Source organism: Hydractinia symbiolongicarpus, chromosome 11 (assembly GCF_029227915.1).
Source record: "Hydractinia symbiolongicarpus strain clone_291-10 chromosome 11, HSymV2.1, whole genome shotgun sequence".
Classification (NCBI taxonomy): Eukaryota; Metazoa; Cnidaria; class Hydrozoa; order Anthoathecata; family Hydractiniidae; genus Hydractinia; species Hydractinia symbiolongicarpus.
In genome coordinates, this window is record NC_079885.1 from 19,548,968 (window position 1) to 19,562,227 (window position 13,260).

Below are 13,260 nucleotides of genomic sequence, written 5' to 3' on the forward strand. Positions count from 1 at the left end.
AAGAACGATACTTATGTGCAGTAGAATAGAATCTGTAGAGAGACGAAGTCATGCAAACTTAGTTTCCAGCCAGTTTGTTGTGCCAGTACTATCCCAATTCCTAACTTCCGTTGTCGGACAAAAACGGTTGCGTTTTTTCATGGTCTGCTTGTAGACAATCGTGAACACCGATATGTCATTTACTATGATATCATATTATAAATCTTTGGTCGCCTATGCAACGGAGAGTGATCAAATCTACACGATGGAGTTTTATTGAGGCAAATACATTTAATTGCGTTAATTGGTTTTGATATATTGTGTTAATTGGCTATTAGTATAATGTACATAACTCCACTGTATAACGTGAACAATTTAAAGAGAAAAAAATTTCACAGTGCTAACAATTATTTTATAGACCCAAAGGCGTTAAAATAAGTACCGCCTTTAACATAAAAACCGCCATTCTCTAGTAATAACAATAAAGTAAGCGCTACCTCTTAATATGTGCTGTGTTCCTGGAGTCATTCTTTTTAATGATGTAATAGTTACGATAGTGAAAATTATTATTCACAGCCCTTGTCAAACTCGATAAGGGAAATAAAGTTATTATACATAATAACTTTCATTGCAAAAGGCAAAGAAATTAGTTGAATTGTTGTAATACAACAAAAATGCATATTTTTGATGAGAGTATAACTTGAGATCTGCAGACAGAAATGCATGGACGATATACATTTTCTCCCTGTTTTTTTCAAAAATATACATGTTTTTCGAAATAATTTGGCGCGTATTGATTTTTGCGTAATAAAAATAATTTCGCACAAATTTAACTAATTCTCTCGTGATCATAATTACCTAAAAACTGAGAAGTTTTAATAAGTTTAGGATTTTAGACAAAGTATAAATGCTTTTACAACGTATTTTTGGAATCAATTTGTTTTCTTGAAAGAAGTATATTTTCGTGCGAATTAATTATTGCACAAAACACATACTTTATGTACACTAAATTCCGCGAAATTTAAGGCATGTTGCGAACATGCACACACATGGAATGTCTGATGTTCCGACCCGTGAATTCCTTGGAATAAGGAAAAAAAAGTCCGTTATTGGAACTAATTATCCAAAAACCTGAAGTTTAATTAGTATTTTTCGGCCTCGACCCCTAGGACTTTTTTTCTCCTTCTAATAATTTCTGACGAGCTTGTCAGCAAGACAAGAAAGCCCTGGCAACGGGATTAAGCGTTTTTCTAACTATTTGTCCCCCATAAACAATAATATCTGAATTTGTCTCTATACACAAACGTGATGTCCAAGTTTGTAGCTGCAAGGTCTCCTTAGCTTGTTTGAGTATTTATTTAAGTAAAATTATTTTCACTTCTATGATTTTGGAAATTATCTGCCAAAACATCCGGATTGATGGGCAATCAATCAAACATTATATCTAATTAAAAGTTAATCCTCCGGATGTAGTGCCATGACTCCATATATGAGTCTTGTCCCCTGAGTCTATGAATTTAAAATCCATTGGTATAATAGGGGATCAGGAGTTTTTCCGTAAGAAGGTTCTACTTTATCTTCGAAACAGCACTGTCAAACACTTCATTTGTACTTTATGCTGTCCCAAAGGGGCCCTGGATACGAGGCTGGTTGTGTTATTTCCGTTATAAATTTTTTGTGTAAACATACAAAGAAAAGGTAACGAAGCCTTCTCGTGTTTAGTAATCTTTGACGTAAGAATCTGTGTTAGATTTGTAGCTAATGCTAGAGGAAGGAAGAGCAGAGTTAGAAAAATCTTAACTGTGTTTTATTATTTTCTTATGCTTTTGTTTGAGAAAAAAACTAGTGCTTAGTTTCAAAAGTTTTTGATGGTAAAAGCTCTTTAATTAATTCCTCAGCATAAGCTAATTTTAAAAGTAGAAGTGGCGGGAAGTTGGGGTGGATGGCAGGGTTAAGATAGGAATATGTGTCTAAGTATTCAAAAGTGTATTGTCAAATAACCGCTTTTGCTAGAATATTATATTATAAAACTACCAAAGCAGTCTTGAGTAATTATTGATTTTATTTTCGTTTAAGGCGGGAGCAAACCAACATTTCATCCAACACGCAATTTTTGTGATGTTAGATCAAATGTAGGACTAGTTTAAGTCACTTTAAAAATTAAAATTTTCTAAAAAGAAGAAAAAAAATCGTGTTGGACACGATGTTGGATGAAGTTTGATCGCCGTCAAACATTTTATCCAACATTTCGGCAAGATCAAAGGAATTCTCTATCTGAGTTGCATGGATTTTCATGCTGGGATTGGTTTGGTGGTACTTTTCATCCAACATATAAAAATCCCGCAAATTTCGAACTTTGAAAATTTTTGAATGAAATGATTTTAATATGATGCGTTTCAATAAAAACATTACGAAGAGTAAGGGCGAGTCTTTCGTCTGCCAAGATTGGTCTGTGGCCACCACAGTTGCTCATCTGGCCCGGTGATATCCAGATGGGATATTTCATTAAAGAGGAAATATTGAAATCCCCCACATCCATCTGTCTTCGATCTTCAATTCTTTATTGATATTACTAAAATATCCTTTTTGTTCCCTCCTCTTTATCCACTCTCTTGTTTTATCGCGGGTTGGTTTTTTATATTATTGGTCTGAATCGACGAGTTCATTCAGCAACATAAGCAGCACTGTAGAATTCCTTTCGTCCACCATTTTTGTTTTTCAGGAATGAATAAAATTTTGCTTCATCTAACATGCATTTTTTTATCCAACATTTCATCCAACATGGTTAAAAAATGTTGGATGAAATGTTGAATTTACCACCAGCTAACTAACGAAGTTAAAAATTAACTAACTAACTAACTAGTTAAAAATTTCTTGGTTCTAAAAAATAACTAAATTTTAGGCAGTCTATCGACCTTAAGCACCCCTTTATATACTCTCCCCGCCCCCTAAAAATTACTAAAGTCTGGGACTCCCACGTATTATTTTCTTTCCTCCAAATTTTAACTGATGTAGGCAGCCTTAGAGGCGTATGCGCAGTATAACTTAGAGCTCGTCCGATTTAAAATATTGAAGGAAAAAAATACACAATTATTGGCAACAGATAATGGTTTAATAACATTTACACGGAAATATTTATTTCGTGATATTTTTGAATCGTTGTTATCTTAGAAAAACAAAAAAAACAAAAAACATTCAGGATTTTTAGAAAAAAACAGTTATTTTTAGAGTCCATATAAATGTTATATCCCGGTTATAATTGATCCTTTTTTTCCTTTGGCGTTTCAGTTTCTGCAGATAAATCAAATAAATAGTAAGTTTATTTTAACCAATCTGTTATGTAGAGTGTAGCTGCTGAGAGTAAAAACAACTTTAACAAACTAAAGGAAAAAAGAATGCTTTCAGGCGTATTTGGTGTTATGAGATTTCCGTACGTAGGGATCACAACAGTTTCTTAACAAATGCGTAGGGATTTTACTGTCAGAGCAGTAGTTAGATAACTACTCCCCTGACAGTAACATTAACTTACTTCCTTTAAAAAGGTCATAAAATAACCTTTGTTTGCGACTTTTTTTATTCAAAGGACATGACTGTACTATATTTGTGCTACCACAAATTAAAGGAAAAATGCATACTAATCGTTTTTATGACTTATACAGGAAATAGATACAATTGACTTACAAAGAATTTGCTGACAGGTGGTCAAAAGCAACCTCGCCTCCAAGGTTTCACGTGACCAAAATAAAGATAATCTCGTTCTCTCCGTTTCGATTCGCTCGGCAACATAAAAAAGATAATTTTAACTACATTTGTCCCGGTTTTCATATTATGGCAGGAGGATGTTCTGGTAGTCATTTTTGATTCGAATTAAACTTGATAGATTTCCGTGGTAGCTATGTCTTGAAAGGAGCAACGTGACGCAATGGATTACTGGGGAAAATATGAAATGAACGGGAATTGTGTTAGTTCAAGCATCATGAGGCGATTTTAAGGGTTTAGAAAAATGACTTTAATAAAAACAGGAATAGAGAAATTTACCTTACTCACATATACACTACAAAATATAACACAACTCCATTTACCGACTCATACTCTAAACAGTGAAAAAAGTGCTAAGGAGGCAACCTCGACCCCGGGGCTTTTTTTTCTTTTTGATATAATGGACGACGCTGTTTTCCGTTATAAAAAAGTCAGATAGCACTACAAAAAATACGCAACTGTCTTCATCGTGCCATACTTTAAACAATAAAAACGTGCTGAAGAGGCAACCTTGATCCCAGGGCTTTTTTCTTTTTTTGATAAAAGGGACCACGTCGTGTGTCCCGTGTTAAAAAAGAGACAAAGAGCCCGGGGGTCGAGGTTGCTGAGGAGAAAGTCAAGTTGCACATTTTTTTTATCAATAAATGTTTTTAGTACCTTCCAGTTTTTTACTTGAACGTTCTAAAAAGGGCGCTTATTACTATTCATAATGGACGATTGCCCATATTATTTATAGTTCCTACAGTACCTTGCGATAGCTGAAATTTTTTAATTTAATTTAAACAATGAAGTTTAATTTTCCCTATTCATAATGATAGGAATAACTCCACGAAAGAATAATAAATAAATTTGTATGCCTTTTTTGCCGACACAAGAAGCACGTGGTTTTGTTTACCTTTTTAAAAGTTCGCGGAATATTTTCCCGGGTTTTCGCTGTGATTTCCTCGAGTAATTTCATTGGATAATGCAGACGCTCCAAGATTTCTATTGGTCTATATTTCGAATGAATAAAGCCACTTAAAACCAAAGAATGCATTGCGAAGAATTATAAAAAAGAACAAGAGATTATTGAGCGCCAACATTCTACTCTGTGTTGGTGAAAGTTGGACGAATTATCTCTGTGGAGCTGTTTGTCAGTTTGGGGCAGAGTTATATTCCAACTTTCCCCAAATTTTACTAAAATCAAATATAAAGGGATGAGTCAAGCGAACCAAAGGTATGACTACATTAAGAGCATTTTGATTTTAATTTTACAGCCTAAAAATGTTCTAGGTTTTGAGCCATAATACCGAATTTGTTTTTTTGCTAGCTTTGTTGTGAACAATTCTAAAACTTTTCTTGTACTTTCATTACAGGCCTACACTAAGGGCGAGGAAGAAAACTGGTACTGGTGTGGAAGTTAAAGATAGGAAACGCAAATCACGCCCTTCTATTACGGTAAATATCACTTCAACCATTTTAGTTCAATAATGGTTAACTAGCTATTTATGTAGTTTTGACTTATATACTTTGCATTTTTCATGGTAAAGGATAAAAGTAGACAGTAAGGTGTTACAAACTATTCTCTCCCTCTGTAAAACTAAGTACTATTTGATTTAAAAGTCACATATCCTCAACTGATAATGTGAAGTCACTAGAAAGGCTAGCCTTGGTTTTACATGGCTCAAAAATACCGAGGGATATACCCTGTCTTATTATTTCCAGGAGGGGCCATAACTTAGATGTCCAAGAGTATTATGGCTTATCATGAGCTCCACGAGTCCTCACTCTACACATAGATGTACATATTTAACATGTCTAGCCAATTAGGGCCATGTTCTACTAGACAACTCCCGACCACATCCAACGGCCCACACAGTGAGTCACCTCCCCAATTTCCCTCACATGGCTTGGGTAATCCCGGGGTTATGGTAACATTCGCTCGTCCATGTTGAATCGCCGTCGAGAGGAATCAAACCCGGTCTCCTGCAAAGTGTACGAAAGCTATAACCACTAATCTACACGCCACAAACTAATCTACGGCGCAGCATGTGCTTAGCCAGACAACTCCCTGCAACATCCAATGGCCCACAGTTTTGCAGCCAATCACAAAACATTCTATCATTTTCTCTTCTAATATGAAAATAAAGTGCTGACAAATGTGGGCGAATTGAAATTTAGTGTGCTTAGTTACATATTCCTATTCATAAGTCGGCTTCAGTACAGGAAGCATTTGTTTTAGGTTTGCCTGCTTTGATTAATCTGTCTTTGCACCAGTCAAATATATTCAAGCAATTACTCTGGCCCAGAGAAATTCTGATGATCTAGGATAAGAAGTACTGTACTCAATAAATTAACTTCTATATATTTTTAAGACTATTTTTGTTAACTCAGGAAGAAGATTGTAGAAGCACAAAGAGAAAATCGCATCCAAAAACAAACAAGGTGAAATAATTTATAACTTTATTAGTGGCTACAAAATCGAGATTAGTCTTCCCTTGATTCTAGTACTGTTACCAAGGCTATGACATCCAAAATTTAGAATTTTATCTGCTATATATATGTAAATATATTTTAACAGCTGTTTTTTTTAGGAAATGACACTAGAATCAAATGAAGAATTGGACTCGCCATTTTGTAACACATATAACAACTTAGAAAATATTGAGAGTAGTAAATTAACTGTATTTACGCAGCCAGAAAAGCGCAGGCGTTCACTCCGACAGAAAGCAATAAAAAACAATATAGACGATGCAAAAGAACAGTTAAAATGTCCACCAATATTATCACGTCCACAGACACCAACTGAACTTATAAATGACATAACTAGCTTTACATTTTCTAATTATTTTACCCCCATATCTAAGGACTCGTCTCCACTACCTCAACTTTCATGGGCAGATGCAAATGAAGTTTGGGAAATCATGTTGGAAAAAGACCGTAAATATAAGAGAGACTATTTGTATATACGTAAACACCCATCTTTGCAACCAAGAATGAGGGCTGTTTTACTTGATTGGCTAATAGAAGTAAGTGAAGTTTGCTCAAGGCAATTTGATGGAAACTAAGATATTTTAAAAATAGCCAAGTGTTATAAAATTATTTAAACTTTTTCTTACAAAAAATAAAAACAAATTATCAAAGATTAGGGGCTCAATATTTCATATTTCTATTTGATGGTAGTCATCTTGTTGTTTTAGTTTGACATGGGTTGCAGACATAAATTGAGCTTTTGTTTTGAGAAGCTATTAGTTTTTATGGATGTTCCCTTAATAAACTAATGGGGTTTCCCTTGTATTTATCTTTTTGTCATTTATGTGCTTATGTGTCATTAATTTCATTGGGGATTTCCTAGTATAAAGATTAAGTAATATCGGAGGTTTCCCTTATTAAAATGCTTTTGTCTTGTAAAAACAATATGAACTAAATTTACCATTTTGTGTATCAAATTATTTACAAACTTTAAGTTTGTTTTTGACTTTTAATTTCTCCTCCATTTTTTAGGTATGTGAAGTTTACAGGTTGCATAGAGAGACATTTTACTTAGCTGTTGACTTTGTAGACAGATATTTATCAATTAAAAGAGATATTGCAAAAACTCGTCTGCAATTAGTTGGAGTGACAGCATTGTTTGTTGCTGCAAAAATTGAAGTATGTATTTACCTATAATCATATATATTTTAAAAAAAAATTCTAACAAATTAGTGTAATAGTGCACCAATTTGTTAGAAAGGGAAACAAATCCTAATTAGATTACAAATTCTTTCAGAACAGTTGATTATCATCCTTTATTTCTTTCAAATGAGAATTGTGGTTGTTGCTGAACCTAAAAGAACCTGAAAATTTGTTGTCTGCTTTATTAAAATAAAAAGACAAGGTACTTAAACAACAACGTGGCATACGCTGAGTAATGGGAGTACTCCAGGTTTGATAATGGGGAATGAATGGCTCAGGCGAAAAACGTGGCAGGTAAAAGTTCGCATTAAACAGTATGCCATGTTTCTGCAACAATGAGACCTTTCTTAATGTTTCACCATAACACCAGAAGATTTTTTAAAAACACCACAAAACAGAGTTGTGATTAAAATGTACAATATTTAAGTATAAGCAACCTTCTCAAACTTATTCTTAAAGGGTAGAAATATATTTTATAGCAACACTGATATCATGTCTAACAGTACATTTAAAAACATCTTTGTATAAGTATCCTATTTAGAGAGAACATTTAACTTTAATGACACGGATTGATAAAGTGTTTGAGCTGACTGGGTCACCAATAAAAATTACTGGGCAATATTTAATCTATTGAAATTAAAATGACTATCATTATATAAGCTTAAATAGCTAAACAATATATAGGCTAAGGCTGTACTTATGACTTCTTGCTGGGAAGTCTTGTTTGGTAGCCTTAGTTTTTATCACCATGATATCAACATTGCTCTTTATGGGTCATTTTGGTTTTTAATCTAATTCATGTTGTCATTGCTTCCACAACTGCTAATTTGATTTAAAGACAGGCAGCTAAATAATTTCTAACATGAACAACATTGAATTGGAAAGGTGGTTGTCTATAACTTGTTAACCATTGTTTCTGTTGCATTTTTATGAGTATATAAAGGCTCAGGTTAAGCATGAAAATAAACATTGTCATAATTTAGCCAGGTCTTCATATTCTAGTTAAGTAACAGTTGCTGATATATACTTCAACTTAATTTACCATTGGACAGAAATTTATGCAGATTTTGCTTTTAGGAAATTTATCCACCAAAGTTGTCAGAATTTTCGTATGTAACAGATGGAGCTTGCACCGATAAGGAAATTCTTCAACAAGAAATGCTGTTACTACAGGTAACTAAATGACATGCTGTAGTAAATGCCCTAGATGTTAGGTTTTTTGAATTTTATGAGGAGCTTTTACTGGAGGCTAGGTGGTGTTCATTAAAAAATGCTAAGAAATTCAAATACTCTTTATTGTCATAACCGAATGAGTCCTTTATTATCATCTAAAAATGTCACAAATTTACAAAAATCTTTGTCTTTATTTCCATGCGAATTCTTTAATGTTGGCGATACAATACTGATGGGATATGTTCTGCCTACTTTTCAACACACTGACAATTCCATCAATAATTGTAGAGTGCATCATACTCACATAGCACTATGTTTATTAGGTTGGCCTTTTTACTGTATTTTGTTGATATAATGTCATTAAAATTGTTTATTTCAGGCTTTGGATTGGAAATTATCGCCTGTAACTCCTATCTGTTGGCTCACAGTTTATCTTCAAATTGCAAATAGAAAACTTTCAGGCGCCTACAAAGAGAATGTTGATGAATACTTCGAACTGCCTCAATTTTCTGGCATACATCTGTGCAGAGTATCTGAGGTATGTTTTTAATCAAATAAGCTGTTTTGGGAATCAAAATTAAGTTTGCATGAAATTGGTTTTCATGATGTTTTTGCTTGGATTGTTTATCTGATGTGGTAAAGTGTAGCAGTAACCATTTGCAATTAGGATTTTTTACCAGCTTATCTCAGAATTAGATTATTAGTTTTGTCGATTTTTGCACCAAGATGCGACAAAGCCAGTTCTTTTAGAAAAAATCAGTGTGGAAAAAAAAGTGTGGATCTACTTATGTTTCTGTTAAATTAGTTTTAAATTAGGGCAGAGTTTAAGTGTTAATTACCAGTGATTATCAAATTTTTTTCTGTCTGAAAAATATGTGGTCAAAGTAAGCTATCTGAATATTTATATGTACGCTGAAATAATATCATGCCCCTGATCTGCATTTATGAAATTTTTTAGCTCATAGATGTTTGCTGTTTGGACACTGGTTACTTACAGTTTTCATACAGTATTATTGCTGCATCAGCACTTTATCACATGTGGGGTAAAGATGTGACAACCATTACTGGTAATTTTGCTTTTGATTTTTATGCTTTGAACCATCCAAACTGTAGGGAGTTTTAACTTTTAAGGGTTTGTCCTATGTTACTTGACTAGGTGAATTACAAAGGCTAAATAATGTGAAGTTTTATACAATATTGCTGTTGAAAAAACGTGGCAATATTTGAACCTGTAATCCAAGCAATGATATTGTTTTGTTTTCTTAGGTCATAAGTTTGAAGAATTATTTCCATGTATCCAATGGCTGTCTCCATATGCAAAAGTCGTACATAGTCAAACTGTGAAACCGATCAAGCAATTTGACAAGGTTTGTTTTTCTTGCAACATAAACAAACCGCTTACATTTACGAGAGAATAATAAATAAATGAATTGAATTGGAACAGCAGTGTATATGTATATGTGAGAAATATTAGTAAGTAAAGCTGTGAATTAGCTTCAGTCTTTGCTTCAATTCTTTCTTTGCACCACTTAATAGCACATGTGTTATGATTTAGATCCAAGCCGAGGACGCCCACAATATTCAAGTTCACAATAATGGCGTGCAATTGCTGGTATGTGCTCAATACACCTCTTAAGCCCGGGAGAAATAACAAAATTTGAGAAAATACTTCCGGACTTCCTGAAACGTTAAGATATAGCAAAAGTGCTGTATGAGCACTTTATTTTTTGCCAACAGAACTCGGCTGTTTGTATTTGTTTGTTTGTTTGGTGTTGCATGTTAATTAAAGTAGACAAAAATAAGGAAATAAATGCAAAATATCCGTTTTTCTCATTTACTGATTAGAGAAAGGACGATCCGTTTTGCTGTTGTTTCCTCATGCCTTTTTAATTTATTTTGCAGGATTACGTTCACAGCCAAATGAATTCGATTCTTCCAGTGAATAATATTAAACGCACAAGTCCCATAGTTCAATGCAAAGGCCTTCTAACACCACCAAGAAGCACGGAAAAAGAATTCATGTAAGCGGCACTTTATTTTGCGTGGGGCAGAAAAAAGCTTGCTAGCGGTCGAGTGTCGTTAATGGTTTTAGCGCGTTCAAAACAAGACGTTCCTACTTTAAAGAAATCAGATTAATTTATTGCAAGGCAGGTTTGCCTTTTTGTATATGTTAACGTGCAGGTCAGAGCCCTGTGTAAATAGGCCCTTAAGTTTGTAAATAAAGGAATGTCACACACTAGGTAAATAAATGAATCAAAAATATGTTAGTGTTTTTTAATTTTTGCGAACACAGTTCACAGAAGTTCGTGTGGTGTTTTGTGTTTGTGTTTTTTAAATTTTAGTGGTGTTTGCTCCACTTTCTAAATTATTCATTGTTGATATAAACACGAATGTATATAATACTAAAAATAGTTTTTTTACAAGCATTATTGGCAGTGTTGTTGGAATCTATAAATTTTGAATTAAAATTTATTTCGGTGCGACTGTGAGGATATCCTTATATATATATTATTACGGCACTCGAAAGTAGCCTGTAATTCGTAGTTCAACTAATAAAGTTTTCCGTTTCCGTTGTTTTTATTTTTAGCTAATATTTTTCCGGTCGAGAAATTTTACCTTTGCCAATTTTTGTTTCATCATCACGCAGAATTTTTTTCTCTTCAAAAAAAAAAATAAAAATAAAATGAAATAGTGATAATACAAAGAGCTCGTCCGATTTTTTTTTTTATAAAGTACTGAGTTAAATGTTTTCAGTGCGTTAACACTGTCCGTTTTTAAGTCTGCTGGTCAAAATTGTAAAATAATTATAAAAAAAAATAAAGTATTCTCGTAATTAATATTTTTATTCTCTTATTTTCTCCCCGCTGTGACTCGTTATGTCGAACATGAATTATCTCGAACTTTGTGCTATATCTCGAACGAAAACCTTCCGTCAGCATTTACACTTTCTTTAAACTAAACTTTACCCCGTTATTTTAAACTCCGCTACCCCAGGTTGCCTTTTCGAAGAGGAAAACCGGTTCAAATGTTTTATTAATTTTAGTCACCAAAATACAAGTCACTTTCCTTTGAGTAAAAGTTGGATTTCGGCTAAAGAAAAATTTTCCAATTGTTTTAGTATTCATTTCACTCTAGCACTACATTTAGTTCGTTGTCTTTCTTAATAGTGATTTGTTAATCGTGGCTAGAAGAGTCATTGCTATATAAGTCGGGGTAGTTTACAATATTTTATCACTATGAGGAGGTTGCGATTCATTCATTGCTGTTGTGATTCTATCCTTTATCGGCTTGTTTGTCAGGGAAAATTATTAGTCGCTAATTAAGTTAAGGAAAACTTTGACCAAACCACAAAAAATGTAATCACTTTCTAAATCTGGTACCCAAGGCTCCTTTTTCGCTTTTGGGGATGTGGCTAGCGCCAGCGCTTATATAAGAAAGAGAAAAAAAGCTCTTGGGACAACGTTTTCGCTATTTTGGACTAATTTTTGTCTTCAGCGACGAATCTCTGTATCTCGAACTTTTTAGGACATGTCGCGTAAACCAGAGGGCTCAACATTTTTGTTGTGTGTTCGAATGCTATTTCAGTTTTCAGAATAATTCTCTAAGAGTTGAAAAGAGAAGAATGTTTAGGTATCCTAGGAGCTTTCTTTTGACGCTTTTTTTATTCTGAGTTATATACTTGAAAAAGGGTAGGAAAAAAAACTCTATGTCGCACTATCTCGAAAATCGCTCTAACGCTTGTTCGGTCCATTGAGAGTTCCAGATGGCGGGACTCAACTGTATTTGCTATCAGCATCAGCGTTAATTTGTTTTTTTGAAGATTAAAATAAACCAGCCGTTTCAGCAGGAAGTTCTACGGCGTATTACTGATTTATTACAATCCTCCACGGGAGAGGATTTGCTTTAGTTCTTCAACTATGCAGAAAAAGTGACCAAAAGACGAAAGAAAAATATGAAAGTAGAAAAATGAGTTCAAGTTTATAAACACCGCTTTTTTGAAAACTAGATGAAACGTAAAAGTCAATAAAAACAACTATTTTTGTTTTTTTTTCTTTTTTTAAAAGAATTTTAACCTGTTGAAACTCCTTGTAAACAAATACAAATCTAGCTTCATAAATAAATAAATAAATAAATAAATGTTATCAGCACTCAAAATCTAATAATTTACGTACCACTACACTAGGCTGGTACCCTTCCGTGCTTCACTAGTCTCGATAGTAAAAACGGCAAGAAAAAAAGAAGCCCATTTTAAAGTTACTGCCAAAATAATAGAAGAATTTAAACGGACCGTTTAAATGCAAGATAAAAAACTTACCATGTAAACAGCAAGGATGTACAACTTTTTTCTTTTTTATAAGTTTTTTTAAAAGTTGGACATGTTCAACTTTTGCTAAGTTTTTTCTATTGAAATTTACAGAATGATTAATGAGCTATTGTTTAAATTAAAAATTTGAGCATATTTTTTCAATTTATAATCATAACCGCTTTTTGTCTTTCAACATTTACCCTGCTGCTGCTATAACAATACCCGCAACTGAATATTTACGAGTTTTTCTTTGGTATTCATTGTGAAAAGAGAGTTTTTTAAAAAAACTTATAATTTTATCCTAACGTGTAGGCAGGTATATTACCTGCAACGAAACTTATAAGTTTTTTTCTTACAACTAAACGGTCCGTTTAAACTTACCGTGTATT

General features: G+C 33.4%; 1 protein-coding gene across 1 annotated transcript; it reads left to right on the forward strand.

Annotated features, from left to right (window-relative positions):
* Window positions 1-4,795: 4,795 nt before the first annotated feature.
* On the forward strand, window positions 4,796-10,743 carry LOC130614346 (G1/S-specific cyclin-E-like). Its single transcript, XM_057435769.1, has 11 exons — window positions 4,796-4,954; window positions 5,094-5,175; window positions 6,112-6,162; window positions 6,312-6,746; window positions 7,222-7,368; window positions 8,470-8,565; window positions 8,945-9,103; window positions 9,524-9,632; window positions 9,832-9,932; window positions 10,121-10,177; window positions 10,468-10,743. Exons 1-11 carry the CDS (start codon window positions 4,935-4,937, stop codon window positions 10,588-10,590), a joined length of 1,380 nt encoding a protein of 459 aa, XP_057291752.1. The 5' UTR covers window positions 4,796-4,934; the 3' UTR covers window positions 10,591-10,743.
* The last annotated feature ends 2,517 nt before the right edge of the window (window positions 10,744-13,260 follow it).

Coding starts and splice junctions, on each gene's coding strand:
- LOC130614346 (XM_057435769.1), top strand. CDS start 4,935: ATGAGTCAAGCGAACCAAAG. Junction 6,163..6,311: donor CGCATCCAAAAACAAACAAG/GTGAAATAATTT, acceptor TGTTTTTTTTAG/GAAATGACACTAGAATCAAA. Junction 10,178..10,467: donor ATAATGGCGTGCAATTGCTG/GTATGTGCTCAA, acceptor TTTATTTTGCAG/GATTACGTTCACAGCCAAAT.